The sequence below is a fragment of the Maylandia zebra genome, linkage group LG1, assembly GCF_041146795.1.
Source record: "Maylandia zebra isolate NMK-2024a linkage group LG1, Mzebra_GT3a, whole genome shotgun sequence".
Classification (NCBI taxonomy): domain Eukaryota; kingdom Metazoa; phylum Chordata; class Actinopteri; order Cichliformes; family Cichlidae; genus Maylandia; species Maylandia zebra.
The window spans coordinates 6,651,168-6,674,961 of record NC_135167.1 but is presented as its reverse complement, the minus strand read 5'-3'; the positions used below and the strand labels follow the sequence as shown (position 1 = coordinate 6,674,961).

The following is a 23,794-nucleotide window of genomic DNA, read 5'->3' as shown; positions in this document are numbered from 1 at the left end:
CCACATCAAAGCAAAAATCTTCTCAAGCTAGTTTCATAAACATGAAAATGAGTTTTCATGTTTTACATCAGTGGATTTCAGTGACCTCCCCAGTTGAGAGATCGGAATCCAATAAATTACCTTTGGGATGTGGGATAATGGTGCTTGAAAGTTTATTTAGCAGAAAGTTTGATTTTTCAAGTAGTGAAGTTTTTGAGTATGCACACCTGTTTAAGGAGAGTTGTCTCAGGGTTGTGAAAGCAGCAGGTGCAATTACATGTTGTGGATTGCTGAAGTGGAAGGATTCATAATGAGCAATGAATGATCTCTTTTTTTAAAAAATGCCCAGGATTCATCTGTTATCCATTCATCCCATTCTTTATATTCTGGCTGAATCTGACTCTTCCATTGACAAACTTTAATTCTGACCACAATTATGAAGCCGATCAGTGTAAGACCTCAGTTTTCTCTCTATATTTCTGGAGATGACACCTATCTGTGTCACAGCAGACATAGTCATGGAGATACAGAAAAGTTTTACCAAGCAAAACCGTTTTTACCAGCCAAGATTTCAATGACTTCTTTCCAAAAAGGACTTAATCTAACTTGTGATAATACTTGAGTTCAGGACAAGCACAAAGGTCACTGTGGATTAAAGTGAAAATGAGTTTAATTTCTGTGGAGCTGAAAAGATTGTGGCTTGTTTGGACAGTAGCCCAGAGTGTGTCAACATAAGCCAACAGCAAGCACCAATCAGCTTCTCCGTTGCTTTGAAAAATGGATAATCCTCCGCTGCAAATTATTAGAAAGTCAGGGATATCATGACATTAAGTCTTTCTTTTCCTGTGCCTTTTTGTTCAAAACAGCACCAATAATTAAAATGCATCATCCAGCCTTTCAGTAATTATTTGATTTCCCCTGCATGAACAGACATGCTTCTAATTGAATCTTTTATTTGACTTTCTCTCTGGTAGAAGACAGAACAGCTGGTGTTTTCATAAAAGTTTTTTATAGGAAAACTATGTTCCTTTCTGGCGCTTAGTAAAGCTGCAGCAAATAATTCAGACTTCATGTCTTCATATATGAATTAACATCTGCTTCTACAGGTCTTTACAACTGAAGTGCATCTTATTATAGCTCACATTTTCTGCTCAGGTGCAACTCGTAAGGGGATAAATAGATGCTTTTCTCTCCTCTGGTAAAACCAGATGCCTTATCGCATTGTTAAAACAATCGTCGCAAAGTGGAAAAAATAAAAACAGGCTTAAACAGCTTTCCCACAATTTCATTCTGTCTCATCATCATTTCCATCACTTTTTGCTCAATGCAAAGGAGTCAGATATTTTTACATGCAACGCTTTTGGTTAAATTGCAGATTTTCAATTTTGCAAAGCCATTCTGCTGCTAAATCTTCAAGCAGTATCGAAAAGAAGGCATTTCCCCCCAAGATTTGACACTGAATGTATTCTTGAGTGCTTTTATTACTTCATAAAAAGAGCAGAAATTAAGGCCTTTTTCATAGTAGCTATAATTAACCTCCTAAGACCCGAACTCTTCCACAGCATGCATTTTTTTATTTCTCTTTGATATTTGGGCATATTGGGGCCCGATGAATGTAAAAACAAAGCATGACCAGATTTTTTTTTCTTTCCCTTATTTTGTTTTTAAGAAAAATAAGAGCCACATATGAGGATATTGGTTTAGAATTTTGATAGAACAGTAGCAGTATAATGTCCTTGTAACTGGATATCAGGCCCATGTAGAGCAAAATTGAGTATTTTAGTCTAAATAACCCAAAATGTGATGTCCACATATGTGGACGCCAGGTCCTAGGAGGTTAAAATAAAGAAAAAAAGAAAAGACATATACATTTTGCAAGACTGCGGGATGTGTTTGTTCTCACATTAATGTGCTGAGAAACTGTCGTGCGAGGAAGAAGCCAGCTATGAGTGAGGCAAAAAAGACTTCTAGCTAGAGGGTTTATGTAGTAAATAGATGTATACTATATAGTATTTTTGTCATCTCTCTGCAGTGGAAACACTACACCGACAGGCTGACATTTCTATTAAAAATGGATCAGCATTTTGGGAAATATGTGTATTGATGTTTTTGCTGATACTGAGGAGAACTTTACTCAACTTTTTTGTAAAAATGAAGGTGCTTTCTAATGCTAATGACAGGGCTAAAGGCAGTTACTGCTCTCAATCTAGAAATAGTCACAACACCTTTTGCACTCTAAATATGTCAGTTTACCCGATCGCTGGTTGTTGGTTACTGTGAGCAAGAATTTGCTGACAGTGTGAAGGAAAAACTCCCTTTTAACAGGAAGAAATGCCCAGAAAATCCAGCCTCAAGGAAATGGGAGCCATCTGCCATGATGACCTTTTGGAGACGAAAGGACTGAGACAAGACAAAAGACACACTAATGGAGCAGAGTTTAATGATAACATTGATTAAATGCAAAATGGTGTATTCACACACAGAGAGCGAAAAGAGATGAATGACGAAGAATCATTTAGGGCACCGTGGGAAACTGAGCAACCTAAGCCTAATGCAGTGTTACTGAGAAAGGGTTCAGGGTCTGAACTATATGCTTAATGGTAATATGCAGTTTTGAAGATAAGATTGTGCCTGATTATTCAAGACCTTGAAAGTGAGGAAAAGGATTTTAAATTTCCTTCTTGATTTAATAGTGAGCCAAAGAATAGAAGCCTATATGAGAGAAATGTGGTCTCACTGTCAGTTCTCTCACTGCAGCATTTTCAGGAATTTCTGATTTGTTTCCTTCTTTTTTTAGAAGAGCCAAAGTATGCAGGGTCGTGCACAGTGAGGATGTCACACTATTAACAAGATATTCGACCTCTGTTGGAGCAGAGTTTAAGTAACTGCTCTGCACAGTGTTGCCACATGCCACTGAAAAAATAACAGTGGAAGATTTACACATTTTTAGTGTAGCTAAGTTAACTAGCTGGGACCACATCCTCATTTTAACTTTGACAGCATTTCTAGTAGATGTGTATGTATGGAGGTGTGGACCCGCTCCTGAAATTCAGATAAATTAATTTTAATCACAGCACTTTCAGATAGACATCTACTGTAGTGAAATTTATTCCCCACTGCCATATAATCCGTTATTATAAATTTAAATGTTATTTACAAACAGGAGGCATTGTGCATTAGTAACATTCATGTGGAATCTTATCTTCAGTTTTCTTTTAGTCTCCGTTTAGTCTTAGCCCTAGCTTTTTGGTCAAACAGCATACAACATGCATCTTGCAGCGTAGAAGTCTGTGGATTTATTTATATGTAAGTGCACCGAGGCCTATTCCAGGAAGAAGGTTTAGCAAATAACTCTGAGTTTGTTGACCCTAAAATGAGAGAAACTCATTTCCAGTGTTTGCTTGCAGGTTTTCTTCAATCATTATTTTGTGCCTTGTTCAAAATAACTCAAACTACAAAAAATTATACTCAACTGTCTAAACTCTAGCTGACCACCATAACTCTACAAAAGCTTGGACCATGTGTAGATTATGGAATTTAGGAAAATGAAACCCAGTTTTGAGTTAGCTTTACTTGTGGAAATAGATTAAACCATATAATAAATTATTTAAGGTAATTTTTTTTAAATTTAACTCTTGAGTCATTTGGGTGAGAAATACCCTCTGATTAGTACATAAGTTAAAGCAACTTTTTAGCTACAAAACATTGCTGAGTGGGTGTTTTGTGCTACCTTTTCCTGCTTTACATGAGCACAAATGCTTTGATGAAAACGGTATCTAAAAGCAAATTTATATGTATTTTAACAGTCTGAATTGGGCTACAGTAGGCCTGCTGCATCCAGGAGCAAGATGCTGAAATCAACCTCATGAGTAAGGTGTTTGCCTTCAGCTCAACACTGAAGTTTTATTTTTTAGTATTTTCCAGTTTCGTAATTAGTAATCGACTAATTACGTAATACTAGAATAGATTTGTGGGCTTCTTACCTGACAGGGAACATTAAAAAAAACAACAAAACAAAAAGAAAACAAAAGGAAACAAACAAATAAACCTGTGTAGGCCATCAAAAGAGACAATTGCTTTATGGAAGTTAATCAGTAAACATTAAGCTTTAGGGGGATGAAACAATAAAGCTTCACCAGCTCAACAAGAAAACATTATGCTTGTTATAGTAACAATCTCACGTCGTTAACAAGAGCTGGTTTGGGATGCTGTGGATAATAGCGATGCTAATAGGGGCTGTAGTGCCTCATTGAATTAATTCAGCCAGAGATAAAATTAGAAACTTCGCCGGAGCTCGGGCTTCATTGAAACTGACGCCCCTGGATCAGATGCGGGGACCCTGGTGTAGCCGCGCCCACAGAGCGGCTGACGCGCTCACCGGAGGGAGTAATAAAAACCGAGATGAGCTCCTCAGAAGGGGTACGGAGATAAAACTGTGAGGGAACATTTGAGATTCTTCAGTTATTATTCAGAAGCTCAGCACTGCACTGTGCCTGCTGCAGGGACATGGAGCCGCACCGGAATCTCGGACTTCCATAAAACGAGTGGGCTTCGATTTGGTCACCGTCTGGAAAGTACAGTTATCTGCAACACCAAAATGTGAGGGTTTATTTTATTTTATTTTATTGTACTTTAGTACTTATAAATGTATTTTTAATTGTTTTTGTTTTCAGGCACAGTGCTGTTTTTGACGCTGACTACGACTTCTAATTGTTGATTTACATTTTAAATGACACACATATTATTAGACGCATAAAAGCCACAGCTAAGTTGCATTTTTTTTCACAAGTGAGAGATGCTAAACTTTGTCTCATAAATATAATAAACTTAGTATTAGTATTATAGTAAGTATTTTTGACTCATAAAATTGATGCCATTGGGGTGTAATTATCTTGACTGGTTGTTGTTGATGCTGCTTCTATTCAGAGAAGATGGGTTGTTAGAAGAAGTCAGCGTCTTTCCACCTCAGTGAGCACATCCGAGAGATGTGCTCTATGCAGCAGACTGCTCCCTCTTTGTCACCGATTGTATTAATCACAGAACTAATATTTTTTAGTCCTATTATGCAAATCAATGCAGATAAATCTTGTGCATCAACTTCATGCATAAGCTCATGTATATTATATTTATGCTTGATCTCACTTTAGCAACTGCAGCCTCCACATGTAGCTGAGCAAAATGCTGGGTTCTTGGTGAGGGTCAGAAAATGAACGGCTCCTCCTGCTGTGATCCTGCAGCTGTCATGTACCAGCAGAGATCAGGACTTGACCTCAACGCCAGCTGTGAATGGCCAGATCCTCACTGTAACTGGACATCAGTGGACGGTGCTCTGCAGCTGCCTACTTTTTCCACTGCAGCGAAGATCAGAGTGATTGTTACCTTTATCCTGTGTGGCATATCCACTTTTTGCAATTTGGCTGTGCTTTGGGCTGCCAATGGGCACAAGCGTAAGTCCCATGTTAGAGTTCTGATAATCAACTTGACTGCAGCTGATCTCTTGGTTACCTTCATCGTGATGCCTGTAGATGCAGTGTGGAATATCACAGTTCAATGGCTGGCCGGCGACCTGGCCTGCAGATTCCTCATGTTCCTCAAGCTTCAGGCCATGTACTCCTGTGCCTTTGTCACAGTGGTGATTAGTCTGGACAGACAGTCGGCTATCCTCAACCCTCTGGGCATCGCTATGGTCCGGAAAAGGAACAGGGTCATGCTAATGGTGGCTTGGATCATGAGCGCCTTGCTCTCAATCCCACAGGTGAGACCAGAAGCCAAGACACATGATTATAGTTTGACAAACCATTTTTTAAGTAATTCAGAGAAGGTCTGAGTCATAGTAGTTACTTTAGTGCTGACCTTTTCTTCTGCAGATTCCTCATGCACTTCCTGTGCAAGTGCAACCTTCCTTGAATGATCCATAATCTATCGCAGTGGGCTGGCTATAGATCAGCTTTATAACTGGCTTTAGATGAAGATGAATATTGTGTCTCAGTCTTATAAAACTGTAAAACTGTGGGCAAACAAATGTAAGAGAACATGAGATTGTGTTTTTACATTATTAATACATGATTAATCATTCTGTGTCCCAGGGTGTATTTACATCAGATGTGGTATTTTCTAGACACTGATGCATGAACTTCTGCTGTGGGCTTTAGGGGGGCATAAACCTTGGGGATTAATAGCTCTATCATTCAGATTTCTAAAAGATCAGGACCTGTTACCCTGGCTGTATGGCTTTTACCCTGTAAACAGCGTGGTAGTGAGTGCAGCCTGTAACACTTTTTCATTGTGGTGTAATGATAAACACAAATATAGCCCATCTTCTCTTCAAGCATGCTAGATGATTCTGCACAGGATTGCAAACATTTTGAAATGTGCAAGAATTCCTAAATGTGCTGATCATAAATAATAATTAATTGTAGAAAAGAAAGGATTACTTGCTTTATTGATTAGTTATTTTCCCAAACATTTACTGCTCACATGTTCTTAAACATGGACAGCTTTTCTTTCTCATATATGAATATAAGTGCAATATCTTTCGGTTTTGGGGCTTAAAGTAAGCTATGAAAATATTGTATTGTGTTGTCTGGAATGATATAGTTGGATATTTCACATTTTTAACTGATAGCGTTGGAACAAAAATGAGTAATTTTCAAAAATGAAATGATTAATTATCTGTAGACTTCAACTTCAAAGGGGCAATAATTATCATTTAGGTATTCTTAATGTAAATTCAACCCCTGTAAAAGTCTCAAGTAATTTTTGAAACTGTGACAAAGAGAGGTAGACGAAAGCAGTCTTCCCATTTATAGCAAGCAACTGTTTATTTTGCCACCAGATATGAAAACTGCTGCTATCAGACTTTACAAGCTGGTGGATAAAATAACATGTTGCTGACTTTACACTCCAAGCTGACCCATTTTAAAACATCTCTGCATAGGCACTTAAATGTGCTCTTGATAACTCATATAATGCTTTAAAAGTGTATCAGGCGTCTGTGTTTTTAGGCAGAGAAGTACTAGTACGCCTTACTAGCTAATGATCAATGTGCAGCTATAAAATACTTTGAAATAAAAATACCTAGTTTTTAAAGGGATGTGTAGGTTGAATTTACACACTGTTTCCCATATTTTCAGAATAGCTTTTTGCTTTTATTGATATAAGAGAAACTACTTTTAGGTTGAGGACTGTGTGGTAAATCTTACATTCTTGTAATGTCTTTAAAGTAAATCGTTGTTTAGCTTCTACACAGGGTTAAAGTACTTAACACTGGGTGTTAAGTACTTTAACCCTGTGCAGTATTTTTAAATATTAAAGTAATAATAACCACTGCTTGGGTTTTCTGAACTTTTAAACTGATTCACATTTCAATCCTCTCCCCAAACCTAAAAATCTCTGGTACACTACTAATTGTCATTTCACGCTTACTGACTGAGGCACACTGGTCCATTTGGTCTAATCATTTGGATAATATTTTAATCTTCAAGCCAACGTTCAAATAAAAAAATATGTTGGGTGACAGCTACTGCCTGCAAAATTCTAATTTTGTTTTGAATTTTTAATCCAACAGATGTTCATTTTCCATAATGTGACCATTACCTATCCAGCAAACTTCACTCAGTGCACCACCAGGGGAAGCTTCGTTACGCACTGGCAAGAAACTGCTTACAACGTGTTTACCTTCTGTTGTCTCTTCCTGCTGCCGCTGGTTATTATGATTATTTGCTACACCAGGATCTTTATTCAGATCTCCAAACAGATGACAAAAAAGAACAGTAAGTGTCCAAGTAAATGGTAGTTGATCCAAACACAGGCAAAACTACAAGAACTAAAAAATATGTTCAAGCTAAAAGGTGCTCGCAACATTTAACTTCAGTATCACCAACTTCTGTTCAGGTTATGTTTTTCTTGTTTCATCGTATTCTTGTCATTTTGACCCATCAGCACACTCTCCCACCTTTTCTCGCTTGACCATTCCTACTTGCCATGCAGTCACCTTAACATCTCCGCCACCAGCAAAGATTATCTTTCTACTACCAGAGTAAATGTGAGAAAACACTGAAAATTTGACAAATGTGCATGTGAGAATGCAAATGTCCAATGTAGTGGAGCAGACGTTGGCTGGTCTCCCCAGTACAAAGTCTGTGTGATGTTAGTTGTGCTGGATAGACTGATGTATAAACTGTTGCAGTTAAAGAAAGAACGTGATTCACAGCAGAAACGTATAAATGAAATGATAAAAGTGTGTTCTAAATGTACTTCTTCAAAGAAATGCTCGATGTATTTATTTGACATCAAATGTGTTCCTTTCTCTCCTATAGTGCCCTCCAGTGAGCCACATCTCCGCTGCTCAAAGAACAACATCCCAAAAGCAAGAATGAGAACTCTGAAAATGAGCATTGTTATTGTGATCTGCTTCATTGTGTGCTGGACTCCGTACTACCTGTTGGGTCTATGGTACTGGTTCTTCCCAGATGACCTGGAGGGAAAAGTCTCTCACTCTCTGACCCACATCCTATTCATCTTTGGTCTTTTTAATGCCTGCCTGGACCCCATCATATATGGCCTGTTCACCATACGCTTCCAGAAGGGGCTGAGAAACTGCTATCGCAAAGCCGTTGTAATGTCCAGCTTGGAGACTAATGCAGTAATAATGGAGTCCTTGAAATGTACTGGATCTGTCTTACCATCTAAAAGAGGCATGACCAGTGGTGAAAAGGACTTCAGCTCTGAACAGGCTGAGGCAAAATCCACTGACAACAGCGTCTGACAGTGTTTAGTCGCAGGGAGAGGGGCAACATTGGCATTTCATTGTTTGGGCTGTTTGTTTACTGAACTTATTGGTTTTTACAATTACAACATGCATGTGTAGAATAAGTCTAAAGACACAATCTATCTATCACTTGTAGACAAATTATGTCCATGTGTCTGTGTAGCCTGTGTGATGCTTGAGGTTGTCCATATTAATTTAAGGTTACATATCTTCATTACCCAGTAAAACACGTTTACCGCTACATGATATGTTTAACTGGTTTTGAGCCTGCTATGTGAGCTATACATTCACCAAGATGTGCTAAAGGATACAACATTGAATAAATGATAGAAGATGCTGATTGGTTACTGAAGAGTGCTTCCTGAGTTCTGATGTAAAGGGTTTGTCGGAGCTTAAAAGTAATCGGAAGAGTCCTTCATGTGCAGATAAAGAAAGAGCTACAGATGCATACCAAATGTCAGTCGTGGTCTGAAATACGATGATTTCATTATGTATGTCACATGACATTTTCGCTTGTCATTATAAGTAACACGCATGATAGCTATGACAGACTTTTAATATCAGATGCCTGAAACTTACCAGAAAGCACTATTATAGGACTATTTTAAAACAATTAGGTTTTGTCTCTTTATTTTTCTGCTAGAATTATTTTCACATCATATATTTAGGACATCATGTATAATGGTATCGTTGTGTAGTGGTTTTCACATTTGTCTAATGAGCAAAATATTCAGAGTTGATTCTGGGCGGCATCAGAAAGGGATCCAGTGCAAAACTCAGACATGTGGAGCTACTCACTGCGGTGACCCATTGTGAATAAGGGAGCAGCTGAAACTAGTTTTCTATGCAGGACTATTACATGCACTTTTAATGAAGATTGTTAGGTTCCTTTGCGTGAATAAGTTGGCTCAATTGGCTGGACTACGAAAAAGCTGATGAAACGGATCAACTGTTTCAACTTAAAGTTGTCAGAAATTGGCAGGAAAAATTTTTTTTTCCTTGTCTGTGGGTCCAAGAAATGTTTCAAAATGACTGCTTATCAAATATGTCAAGATATTTTTTTAAAAAAAGGAAAAATCAGTTTAGAAAGAAATCTGTCACTGAAAATGTTTACTGAACATTAGCATTTTGTTTCATTAGACGAAAATATATTTGATTGACTTTCCTAACAAGCCTCCATTTCATAAAGGCAATAATTAAAATGCAATGGATCTAATGATTAGCATACAGTTTTTTCTGCTAATTATATAATTAATAAACTTATTCAAATTATTCTATGTTGTGTAATCACTAAGATTATTTCATGTAGCATCAGGTGGCTTCAACAGCTCAAACCCCGTCTCATAATATTCTGTTAAATGAGCCCTGAATACCAAACACAGTAGAGACAAAGCATTTTGACCATGCAATAGACAGGGCCACAAATCACAGCATGTTATTTTCCCCCTGCACAACAGAATGAGTGTCTCAAAAAATTGAATATGACACAACCTTCACACAAAATGTGACACTGTAGGACTGGCTAACAATTACGTTAAAGCAAGACAATAAATCTAAGCTAGGCTCCTAGTAAATCTTCTGAGTTACACTTCAGAAAGGGCAGTGGGGTTTTCACCCATTCATTGATTCTTCTTTTCATGTCTTTATGATCGCAGGGAACACAGTGGTGACCATAGAAGCGTTAGTATTTTGCCTAACTTCTGGGACTCACTGGCCTCTGAGAACGTCAGCAGCAAGGAGTGTGAGCCATGAGTATGGGACAGTGAATAAAAACATGAGATGGTGTATTCAGACAGTCAACATGATGTGTCACAGAAGATTAGTGAAAAGCTTCTTAATTAAAAAAACAAAAAAACAAATGTCTATCGGTTCTGGTGCAGATGAAGGAGACCACCTGGATACCTTCCTGTGGGCAGAACAGAAGCTACCAGTGAAGGTAATCTAAGTAGACATGTCAAAGACTGCCGCTCCAGCTGGCAAGGGAGAATTTAGAATATGCAAAGCATGATGAATAGATACAATGTAAGTGTATGTAACTACATTATGTGAAATTTATATTCACTTTGTCAGAAAAGGACTAGAAAAACCAACCCTAGAGTTGCCTATGTGGGAAAATACCAGTAAGATCAGTAGCTGGTCTGAAATATTCAGACCAGCTACATTTGAACAGGAACAACTAATGAATATTGCTTTTGTAGACAATTTAAAAGGTGGACAGAGCTACTGACACATCTCACAGTTTTCTGAAGTCCCTTTTTGAAATCTTAAGATACGCGAATCAGCTGTCACCATCTTGGTTGCAAAAACTATATGTGATGAGGAGGTCTGCACACTCATTGGCTAAAGACTTGTGGTTAACTAATTAGCCTACAATTTTGAAACATGATGTGACCAATTTATACAAAAGAACCTTAATTTTATATATTAGGACCCAAAACAAATGGCTGAGCCCATAAACTTGGCAGGATAGAATGTAAATTGTTAGACATTGAGACAGTGATCCACGCCTTTGTTAGCACTCGGCTGGATTACTGTAATGCACTTTATATTGGGGTCAGCACATCATGTATTACTCATCTACAGAGGGTGCAAAATGCCGCAGCTCGTCTTTTAACTGGCACTCGAAAGTTTGAGCACATTTCCCCTATTTTAGCTTCACTTCACTGGCTGCCCATTTCTTTTAGGATTCATTTTAAAATTCTCTTATTTGCTTTTAAAGCTCTCCATGGCTTTAAAAGCAAACCATATCCCCATCTTATCTCTCTGGACTGCTACAGCCTTATACACCCACCCGCTCTCTTAGGTCAGCTGATCAGCTGCTCCTGAAGATACCCAGGACTGGGCGTAAACTTAGAGGAGATCGTGCTTTTGCTGTAGCAGCTCCAAAACTGTGGAACGAGCTTCCTTTAGAGATTAGACAGGCCACTTCTTTACCTGTTTTTAAGTCACTCTTGAAAACCCACCTCTTTACCCTGGCCTTTGACACCACTTGAGATGTTGGTTTTTATTTTTATTTTTTATTTTTATTTTGTATTTTAGTTGTTTTTAGTTGATTCGATGCTGTTTTATCTTGTTTTTGTTTTTCTTTTAATATAGGGCTGTTTATTATGAATTATATTTTTATTTATTTTTTATTTTTGCTGTTTTCTGTTATTCTATTGTTTTTAACTTATTTTCTGTACAGCACTTTGTTCCTGTGCTGGGTATTTTAAAGTGCTTTATAAATAAAATTGGATTGGATTGGACATTCCACACTGGCTTCATATTTCCAACCAAGTATGTCCGTGTTTTAAACAATCCATGATTACATCTGAAATATTTGTATTCTTAAAATGGTCAAACTATTCCTTTAACCTGCTTCTATATTTCTGGTAGTACATTACAATACAAATATGTCAGAGCCTCTATTTGTGATACGTGTTATGTGTTTTGATTTCTTTCTCTCTTTTCTTTTTTTGGGATCTAACACTCTTTTTCCAGCTTTGCTTTTAGTGGCTTCCACTATCCAAAGTCTCTGTCAGTGATGTAGTAATTTTCCAACCAGTCTCACTAAAGCCTCTGGATACCATAAAGCCATGTCCCTACTTCCATGCAAGTCAGCAAATCTGGTCAAGGACAAACTAAATGACTGAACTGCCACTGGCTTAATGAAAAGGGGAAAAAGCAGCACACACAGCTCTAGTGACCCATATGTGTGCTGATATTTTAATCTGGTTAGTCTTGCAATGACTGACAGATACTGTGTGTTTGAGGACTCTTTCTTGTTGTGGCGGAACCAGTTAGTACATCATTTTGGACTTGGACCAGGTTATTCTCTCATATCTTGCAGGCTGGAGAGTGCCAACTCATTCATTGCTCACTGATCTTTCCCAGGCCTGTCCACCTCTATTAGATTTCATCTAGTGTGAGAGGGGCACATCACGTGCTGAACACATCAGTACATAGGCTTCATTGTGCCACTCAGAAAACAGATGCACATACCTGTAGTTCAACAGCTGCTGCAGTCCTTGAATATTTTATATTTAAAATCTACCAAGATCTGCCTTTGTTTATGTCGTCATGCCACATATAGATTTAATCTAAACTTATGTTATTCAAAGCAGTAAGTCAGCCAGCTGCTCTGCTCATCTCACTCTTCCTGTGAACTTACAGTTCAATGACCTTCCTCACATTATGGCATCTGGGTAAGATAGAAACATCAGCCTGAATACATTCTCTGGCTTACTGTAGCAGCTGTAAGCCTCAATGGTGTTTGTGGACAGTAGCTAAATTTAGCTGCCGTCCAAGCTAAATTTATGGCTAGTTGAAGAGTTTATTTTTTTAAACAAAGATACTTAAATGGCTTGGTGTGCCTGGTGGTTGTTAATCCAGCATGGCAGACAGTGGACAACAGGGAGAGAGCAATTTTGACTGACTTTTCAAATGTTGAATTACAAGTTTAAAATATCATATTTGTGTTGATATCCTTCCACATATTTGTGATTGTTTTTTGTATGACTGTAAATTTAAAAAGCAGAAGTGTGTAAAACACAAGTGAAAATTTCAAAATTCAAATTATTTTTTTCCTACACACATATTTTTCAAGTTCTCATATTTCACAACACACACGCACACACACACACACACACACACACACACACACACACACACACACACACACACACACACACACACACACACACACACACACACAGACAGGTTGAAAATGATGCAGAACATATGAGGATAGTCACATAATGGTTATGTCACAGAACACGGAGTGTTCAAGTAACAGGACCCCAAAAGCAGACTCAGCACACCGCAGCTCAGAACTATGTACAAGTTTTATTTAACTGAGGAATCTTTTAACAAAGCTAAGGAAACGTGGCTCATGCCACGGGGGGAAACGAGGAGCGTGGAGCCCAGGAGCGCCGTAATCGGGACCGTGGGGAAACTGCAACAGAAAGGGGAGACACAGTTAACAGTAGGCAGGTTGTCAAGAAACGAACAGCTAGACTTCATAAGTTGCCGAGGCTTACAGGTAGAGCAGGACCGTGGAGCTTGGAGGGGAGAGGTGCCCGTGAAGGGAATCCTAGGGAGGGAGGAAGGCAGTCAGGCAGTCAGGCAGGCAGGCCACAGGCTTCCACGCCAAATGCTGGTCACACTGGGAGGAGACTTACGGACTGGCGAGGAGAAGCCGTCAGAGCTGGCTGAGGTAGTCCTCCGGTGATTGCCTCAGATGAGACGCAGGTGGTTTGGAGGCGGCCCAGCCCGAGGGTGTGGCCACCGCAGCCTCTAACGGCTCCCTGGATGCCGAGCCACGGGCCGTGACAGGTTAAGTGTGTCGAAGGATTGACAGAAAGGTTCAAGGTGGGGGGGACATTACACCAAGAATTAGATCTGAGCCCTTCCTTGTTCTCAGTGGTGATGGACAGGCTGACAGATGAGGTCTGGACTCTCTGTGGACTATAATGTTAGCAGATGACATTGTGATCTGCACTGAGAGTAGTGAGCAGGTGGAAGAGAGCCTGGAGAGGTGGATGTATGCTCTGCAAAAGAGAAATGAAAGACAAATGAGATGGAAGCTGATGCTCTGCCATGGCGACCCTTAGGGGGTCTAGCTTTAAAAAAGATTTACCTTCATATAAATCTGCTTTCCTGGTTGTCACAGCAACACATAAATTCAGGTAATACTGATTAAGACAGGGACAAATGAGTACATTCAGGACTCTTGCCTGAATTAAAGGATAGGGAGCACGACTATCTGGCTAGTTTGGTGGGAATGGCTACACAGCACTAAAGAGCAGGGCAGGCTGGTGCCAATCGGGGCTGAGAGATGCTCCCTGAGTTTAGTTGTAAAAGACACGAAGGAGATCAGAGGCAACCGATGAGGAGTGGAGAAGCCAGGGAAGATATCCAACTAGGTTTGAAGAGTGAATGGACATCAGGTGACAGGTTGATTGGCACTGGGAGTGAGAACAGAGCACCTGGCCTTGACACACATGTGCAAGCACACTCATACATACACACAAGCACAAGGTAGGGGGAGGAATACAAGGAATGAGGGAGGAGAAATGCTGCCAGGTTCATGAAAGTTTGATTGATTCTGAATCCTGCGGGCATCAAAGAAGGTTGAAAAGATAAGGTGAAGATTGTCCATGAAGAGACCTTCTGTTTACTTTCAATAACACATGGCTTAAAGCTTAAAGTGAATCATTAAAATGTAATTATCATGTGTTTTGTATTCACTATATTTTCACAAGATTGCATGAGCTTAAACCAATTACATATTTACATTATAGATTAACAAGAATCCTGTTCAAAAGAGGACTCATTGATATAACAACACAGCTGGATGCATTGCTTGAATATCATTTTATGTAATCGAGCACAGAAATATGACTTTATTCTCTTTACATCAGTTGAAGTTCTGTTAAAACTGTTGATTTATTCACATTTGTTGTCTCTTTAATGAAGAATCTGACAGCTAGTGTTAAGCCTTTGTATTTGCTTACCAAACACAGAAGCATGATCAATGAGATTGTCAGACAGAAGCAGTAACTGCAAATCTTGCAGTATATTCAGGGAGGCATATAAAGTGATTATTTATTTATGGGGTTTATTCTTCTGCCCTGAAGATCTGTTTTTTTGTTGTTGCAATTATCAGTATAACACAGAAGGAGGACATGAGGTTGCTGACCATGCCCCTTTTAAAACAGCATATATTCTCAAAGGTTGTTGGATATCACACTGTTTTACTCAGCCAACTTGCTGCATTAGCAGAACATGAGAAAATGAAAAGGCTTGCTCATATTTTGACTTAAGAAAAGCTCTTTGTGCTTCTCCTGCCGACAACCCCCACTGAAGATTTAAATATCTCAAGAAAAGATCCAAGAGCCGGTGGAAGTTTCACTTGATGTCTTAAGTTGCCATTCTTTACCAAACAAAAAATGAAGACAGATGTTAGTTTTCCTACGGTGGAAATAATATTTCAGGAGTTACAACTAATATAAAAGTGTATAAGTACAAAGTTAAGAAATATTGACTATGGAAATATTTGATGAGAGATCATCCTATTATGAAGATTATCCTTCACAGAATGGTAAATGGTAAATGACCTGTATTTATATAGCGCTTTACTAGTCCCTAAGGACCCCAAAGCGCTTTACATATCCAGTCATCCACCCATTCACACACACATTCACACACTGGTGATGGCAGCTACATTGTAGCCACAGCCACCCTGGGGCGCACTGACAGAGGCGAGGCTGCCGGACACTGGCGCCACCGGGCCCTCTGACCACCACCAGTAGGCAACGGGTGAAGTGTCTTGCCCAAGGACACAACGACCGAGACTGTCCAAGCCGGGGCTCGAACCGGCAACCTTCCGATTACAAGGCGAACTCCCAACTCTTGAGCCACGATCGCCACAGAAGGCTGCACTGAGCTTATATCAGCTCCCATATTACACAACAATCAGCCAGGTTCTTGAGACAACTTGAGGCCTCCACAGACAAACCAGCCTGGCCATACAACCTGCATGGAAAAGAAAACTTATACTTGTTCACAGCATAGCAACCCCAGACCATCACACTACCAGCAGCACATATGTGAGATGAGCCTTTCCGTTCTTTTTGGTCAGCAGTCAGTTTCTCCTTGGAAATCCCGCATGGATGCCATTTTTGCCCAGTCCATTTCTCATTGTTTAACCATGATTGCTGATCTTAAGTGAGCTTTTTAGCTGTTGTCCTGGGTTTCTTTCTCCTTGTGGATGAGTTGTCAGTGCATTCTTGGGGTAATTTTGTTATTCCTGCCAGTCCTAACAAGATACACCTGTGTTACAAATGATCTCATTTATGTATAATACTCCTCACTATTACTTGTTGGAGTCCAGAAGTCTTAGAAATGGCTTTATAACACTTTCTAGACTAATAGAAGCAGGTTTGGATAGCTTTTTCCCTTAATAAATGAAATCATCATTTAAAAACTGCATTTTCTATTTACTTAGGTTATATTAGATATTAAAAATTATTTGAACTGAAACATGTGTGACAAATATACAGAAAAAAAGAACAGTTACAATATGTAAATATCTGGTGTTGGAATTTTGCTTCAGTTTTAATTTATGTGAACAAATGTCAATGAGCTGGTGTTTGAAATTTACTTCAGTCTCATGCATTTTTGTCCAAAACAAACTAAAAGGTAACCACATTCCATGTCACGGAGCCTGACGCTTTAATACTTTCAGTCTTTAATAGATGGACCCTCAGAAATCTCTCTGAAAAGAAACATGAGCCTCAGTTATCTATTAGCCACTTTGAAATCACAGTCTGCAAAATCTCATTTGATATGTCAGCAAATGTAGTGTGTTTTTATCCAAAAAGGGAAGATGACATTTTGGACTCAAGTCTCATTTCTTTTTAAAGGTTAGTTTCATTTAATGGCAGATTTGATGCATTAAAGACTCTGCATTCTAGCTGGTGTTCAACCACTTTGTCATACAGCCTAATGCAATTTCTGTGTCAGAGCTGAGCGTCATTAAGAGCAAACTAGACACTCAGCCCACATTTTCTAGATTCAGAGAGCTGTGATCATTGGTAAATAGTTTTGTCATTTCAAGGTGCTAAACATTAGTGATCTTTTCAAATATGCCGACGCTGTCAGGAAGTTGACTGTACTTTGAAAGCTTCAGCAAATTTAACCTGGAAACACTCAGATCCCCCATAATTAACATCAGTTCCGCATTTTAACGCATTTGCGTATTTTTTCTCTTTATAGTAAATATAAATAATTAAACTAATTATGAATATTTTAGCAGTATATGACTTTATTTCAGCTCTTCTTCGGCTTCTTTATTTGGTAATTTGAGAATTTCCTTGAAGTGTCTTTTATCCTTTAATGTTCCTGCTCATCTTACCTCAGAAAGGCCACAACTTGTCTGGACTTCATCCTCCTCTCAACACAAGGACCAGATAAAGTGTTGTTTTTCTCTTTTAATCTGACCTGTTTCTTTACATTGCCCAGCACATCAGCAATAGGGGCTTGTTTAGTAACTCAAGCCTTTACGAGGTTTGTCTTAACCTACTCTGGAAGTGGTTGACACTTAAATGATCCTGCTGATAACCTCCTGGTGGACACCTTCTGAGGTAACCTTCCAGCTTTCCCCTTAGCCACCAGAGGTCCAGATGAATGATGTTAACTCACTAAACACATACATCCCTACGGTTGTTTATACTTTGTGAATTTTCCAAATCACATATTGTATGTGACTGTGGTAAATGACACAAATGTTTTCCATAGCTCTTCTGTCTACAGATAACATAAGAAACTTGACAATATCATTAATGCCAAATTGCGCGATCCTGGTTAAACGACTGTGCATAAAAGCTAAACATACTCATTGTGATGTCACATATTGATTTGTTAAGTTCACCATTTTGTTGACATGTTGAGGTGAACATTTTGCTGCTTTAAAACTAGATGCTCTGAGAAACTGGGGAATGCTGTACCCTCATGGTGTCTTGTTAACTACGATGTGACCTCTATTTTAAATGCACCCAACATTATCGCTCCTTTTGAATCCAATGGGTGTCATAATGTACAAAATAAATATCATATTGTTTTCATTTGGTCTAATGATTCCTAATGATCCTGCCCAGAAAACACACCATGAAATTGAATGCTGAGGCCATAGATTACGCATGGCATACACTATGGGCGCTTGACAACTGGACTTGTCTGAGCGCCATTTTCCACTGGCTACAAGTTACATAACTCAAAGCTAAATGCATGTTTTAAACACTTTAATAATAAATATTTTGACCCATTTGGTTACAATAAACACTCCAAGCAGTGTTGATCACGTGCTCTCTGGTTGGTCAGTTGACACATTGTACTAGAATGTAAACATTTGTACAAAACCCACGTGTAAAATAACAATAGCAAATATAGCAACTTTCCTTAACTGGTGACCAGTCTGTATCCTGGTAGCCACTAAAAATGTGGGCTGAAATCACCGAACAGTTTTAGTGAGTTTTTCTTAGCATTTACTTGTGAATGCACAAAAGAAATTCAAAGGCTGGTAGTGTGCTTTAGATGCTGATGCATCACAGAAGTGTAGGAAGGGATATACATATAATATTCTTTAGTGCAGCTTAGCTGAATCAGTGTGTTTTTTGCATACTTGCAGAAATCTTAGTACCTCAGAAAAAAAAACCCAGCTTGAATTTGGAGATCATGCTGGTGCATATAAAGAAATCATTTCCATATTATCTGATGATGTTGTTCAGTGGCTTCAGTTTAGACTTTCCATGTTTAAACCAGTTAAACTGTTATACTGAATATAAGCAGTAAGTACACTAAAAATAACAGGTTAAGAGAGGCATGTTTATTTTTCAGCTTTAGTGGCAATGTTATTGATATTATCAATAAAGTGAATGTGCATCACCAGATGTGAGGTGACCTGAAGCAGAATAAAAGGGAAAATCGATTTATTTCCAGTAAGGGTTTTCGTGTTATTGTTTGTCAGGTCTAATTAACCAATAACAATAAACATGATAAAGGTCTCTCCTTAGCACCAGATTGATTTTTTTGTTTATCCAGATCCTGTCTTAGCACACACCTGAATCCAGACAAAAAAGGGACACAGTATGACTTCAGTGCTTCACTCATGGTCAATTTCCCACGAGGATTGTGTTTGTCTGCTCGAACACTTGATGTAAACATTCGGATCAATTACTCACGTGGAGTATTTTGCTGCACGACAACAACAAAATGAATGCAGTATTTCAGAAAGTAGAAAATGTTTTCTTCTTTTAAATATGATAAATACACATATAATATTTGAGATTGCTCACTTGAACTAAAAACAAAACCCCAAACAAAAAAGAAACAAGGAGGCTTTTTTTAGTTAAGACAACTTCAAGCACTTATTTGGAATTTTGGGAAATATCCCTGATCTCCTTCTTTTTGAAGGATGGGAAGAAAGAAAGCCACTTTCATTTATTGACACAACAGCAAAGTTTTAGGAAAAATGCTGGAAACAAGATAACAACATAACTCCCACTGACACCTCAAAAGATTGCTAAATATGTTTTATAAGAGCCATGATGTAATTTTGTTTGGTAAAATCTGCCATCACTAGGGAGAGGAGAGCTGCTGCCAATTACACCACAGCAATTAAATCAATCGCCTGACACATGTGAGCTATTCAGGACAGACTGGACTCTCAGTTTTGTGTTTTGGATTATTATTGGATTATTAAGCATCTTTTTAAATAATAATTATTATTAAGTTTAGTCATTTAGGATAGGAACAATAGGAGAAATATTTGCTATTTTATGTTCATGTATTCTTTTGGTTCTGCCTTTGTTTATTTTATGATCTATAATTTTGATTAGTATTCCAGGGGTTTTGAATTCCTTCATATTTCATGTCTTTAATTTTTTCCGGTTCTTTATTGCTTTGTCTTTAATGTTTAGAAATGTCAATTTTTCTGCAATTTTGTATTTTGATGTCTCTTAATATTTAAAGTTGTTAGTTATATTTGGTACTTTGTTAAAATAAAAAAATATGATTTCAGTATCTCCTTTACGAGGCAGTAGATACATAATAGTGCAATGTTAGGATAGAGCCACAGGGCAATCCAGGGATGTTTTGAATATGAGCCCCTTAAGTGATGCCACATTATAATAATGATGTAAACTTTCCTGTGGTGATATTCTAAACAGTATGTCTATAAACCATAGTATTGCAATATAATCCAGTAAAATATATGCTAAAGGATGAAAGGGATGAGTTTATAATTTCCTTCCCCCCAGTCCTAAATCTACCTTAGAAGCTATGGCCTCCTGTGATCTCTAGACCAGGATATGACAAAACGAAATTAAAGTTTAATGATCTCGGTGGGGGCATCGTGCCATTACAGAGACAGATAACAACAGACAGGAGAGAAAAATGTATGGAGTGCATACAAATGGCAACAAGCAACAGCTGAAGGCAGGTTCAGCAGGGAATCCACGGACAGCTTGTTAGGAACTACTGCCATCTAGTGGCATTAGGTCCACAAACACATACACATCGAGCAAAACAAGGACCAGTGTCAGCACTACTGCATTACTGATGGCTCTATTCTCTCTACATTCTCTCTACATGCAGTGACAGTATAAAAGCATCCACAGTACTGAGGACCTGAGCAAAGCAGCAATCGATAATTTTATTAACTACAACCTTTAATTTGCCATTTGCACTATAGTTTGGTTACATTTGATGGTTTACTGGTGCACCATGTTTTGAGTAAATTTCTGGCATTTTCAGGAATAATCACAGATTTGGACATACCTATTTATTTAAGGGTTTTTATTTACATTGATTATTTTCTATAATAAATAGTATAGTGGTTTACACAGACAAAAGACCTGCGTTAATCCTACGGGGAGACACAAATCCCTGAAGGGTTGTGTGTAGTATAAAAGTCTGCGAAATTAAATACGCACAGCTAAGAAGAAAACAAACAAAATTAAAACAGGTTAAAACCCCAGTATGAATGCTTTCTAGCACAGGAATGTATATTTCCTACAGGATTTCTATTTACTATTACTATTTACTGAGGAAGTAGTTCATTAGATTAACCAGCTGATGGATGGCACCTCAGATTAATGGTTTAAAATAAAGAGGGTCTCTTCTTCATTGTTGCTACTGTAATCGTACTGGATCACTAAGACAAGTGATGAAGTTCTCCATCACGTTACCTGGACTCCACAAACATTTGATGAAGCCCTTTTATTTGTCACTTGCAGTTGCCTGCAGCGAATTTGGACAAACATTTGACACAAACCTGAGTTGGCCTGGAGACAGGCGCATTTCAAGTTGTCCTATTACAAATTTATGTTAAAACTGGTGCTGCACAGGACTTTAAACATGATGTGTTATCATTTTGCAAGGTGGGGGAAAAACTGTTTAAACATTTTTTTTTTTACTTATGTAAAAATCTGTATATAATATAGTGCATGTACTAATTGTAAAATCAAAGTACCTAAAGTAAATATACTCACAGAATGACGCTTTCAGAATGATATACATTATGCTACTTAATTGGATGCCATCATGAATATTATTTGATTGATGTGTATACCATATACATTTTGCAGTTGTTCATATATACTGATGATATACAGTACTTACCTGATGGGTAACTTAATCCATAATAATGCAATTTATCTGAAAAATAATAAGTAGCTAAAGTGTTAAAATAAATTTAATGAGTACTAATTACAATATTTGCATAACAAATATTGTGGAGTAGAAGCAGAAAGTATCATAACATAGAAATCCTAGTCTTTGAGTGAACGTTACATTCCTAATAGTAGGATCTATGCTGTTATCCTGTTGTGTTGAGAACTTATAGTACTCTAGTCCAATAGCATACACATACAAGACATGGTTTCATGCACTGATCACGTCAGAGAATTGGATCAAATTTCCACTGACATTAACTGCAATGGCCTCTAGATGGCACTACAGAACGCTATAAAATCTGAACTCACTGACTTTTATATTGAACACACTTCTCAACAGACTAAAATATGACGGCAGTGATAGACCGTGCAATTCGATATTTGATATAATTTTTTGTAATAATTAATAACAGAGAAGGTCTGCTTCATTTTGGGTATTTCAGTACATCAGGCAGTAGAAAAAAGTAAATAATACAGTAAATCCAATTTAACTCGCCTATTTTGCCATCAAACACTGAGTAATCCCACAAAGTGCATGGTGTTAAGAATAAAAACAAAGCTCTTGTGCTTGACATTTTATTTTGACCTATATCTGTAATGGCACAAAACTGTTGTTTTACAGATAATTTTCTGTAAAGAGCATTATATTGCTGTTCAGCAGAGCTAGAGGCAGCTTTTGGCTTATATATTGTATGTTAGAAGAGGGCTCTCCATATGCATTGCAAAGCCTGTCGGAAACATCCCCACTTCATGGCAGAAATGGTTGGCAGGCAGGCAGCCGAGATGAGAGATACCACAGGAAGACGAAAACAGATGGGACGAATATGCAAACGGCTCCTCTCACTGTGGAAAAGGGCCAAAAAAAAAGTGTTACAACAGCAAAGCTCATCCATGATCCTTAAAACAAAGAAAAACTATAATGGTCAATAATACTCGTGTTATTATTAAGAGAATAGCTCACAGTTTGTATCCATTATCTATACAGCTGACATTTACTGTCCCATATTTTCAAACAGCAGATGAAGCCCCCCCACTTTCTCCCACCCACTCAAATCACACCCCTACTGGGCTATAGGATCTGAACACCTGTTTCATTGTGGAGCTAAACGAGGGCTGGTTATTCAGATGTCGCGCTGAGAGACGTGTGTTCCTCTTTGCAGCCACTTCCACCAAGAGACACAGTGACAGGAGCCAGTTTTGCTTTCTTGTGACAAACTTCTTCGATTTGCTAATGTGTGTGAATGTGTGGTTTTTTACAAGCATGTACGGAAATGGGTAAAATGTGTAGTGGTAGTTTACTTTTGGACACAAAAGTACTGATGAAAAGCCAGTAACGAAAATGTAATTTAAAATCGTAACCAAACTCTGTGAGGAAATCCACTAGTTATTTTAGCTCTTCAATCATTATAGACTGTGGGAAAAGTCTGTAGATCAATTTACACTTCCTCCCTCTGGCTGAAGTGGTCACAGAAGTTCCGGATGTAGGGTGATGAGTCCTATTTGTAGTGATGGAGAATGTTACTCTTCCATAGTGTGCGATGGAGCAGTCATCTCTCCAGAGTATTACCATGCAAACGTTAGCTATAAACAAAAAATAGAGCTGAACCTTTGGCAGCCACTTGGTCAGAAACCAAAAATTTAAACAAAGTCAGTGGATCACTAAGGTAACTGTTATTCAAACACACTGTGGAAATGAAAAGGTCAGGGTACTTCATGGTCACTGAGGTCATTTTTATAATGCATTATAAGGATATTTATGAGTCACTATATCACATTTATGATGCTATTTAAAAATCGTTCTGCATTGTATAGTCCATTGGTGGGCAACTCC

General features: G+C 38.2%; 1 protein-coding gene across 1 annotated transcript; it reads left to right on the top strand.

Annotated features, from left to right (window-relative positions):
• The first annotated feature begins 4,424 nt into the window (after positions 1-4,424).
• LOC101476278 (putative gonadotropin-releasing hormone II receptor) lies at positions 4,425-10,308 on the top strand. Its single transcript, XM_004539775.3, has 4 exons — positions 4,425-4,578; positions 5,127-5,734; positions 7,547-7,751; positions 8,298-10,308. The coding sequence occupies exons 2-4, from the start codon at positions 5,186-5,188 to the stop codon at positions 8,744-8,746; spliced, it is 1,203 nt and encodes a 400-aa protein (XP_004539832.2). The 5' UTR covers positions 4,425-4,578; positions 5,127-5,185; the 3' UTR covers positions 8,747-10,308.
• Positions 10,309-23,794: the final 13,486 nt, after the last annotated feature.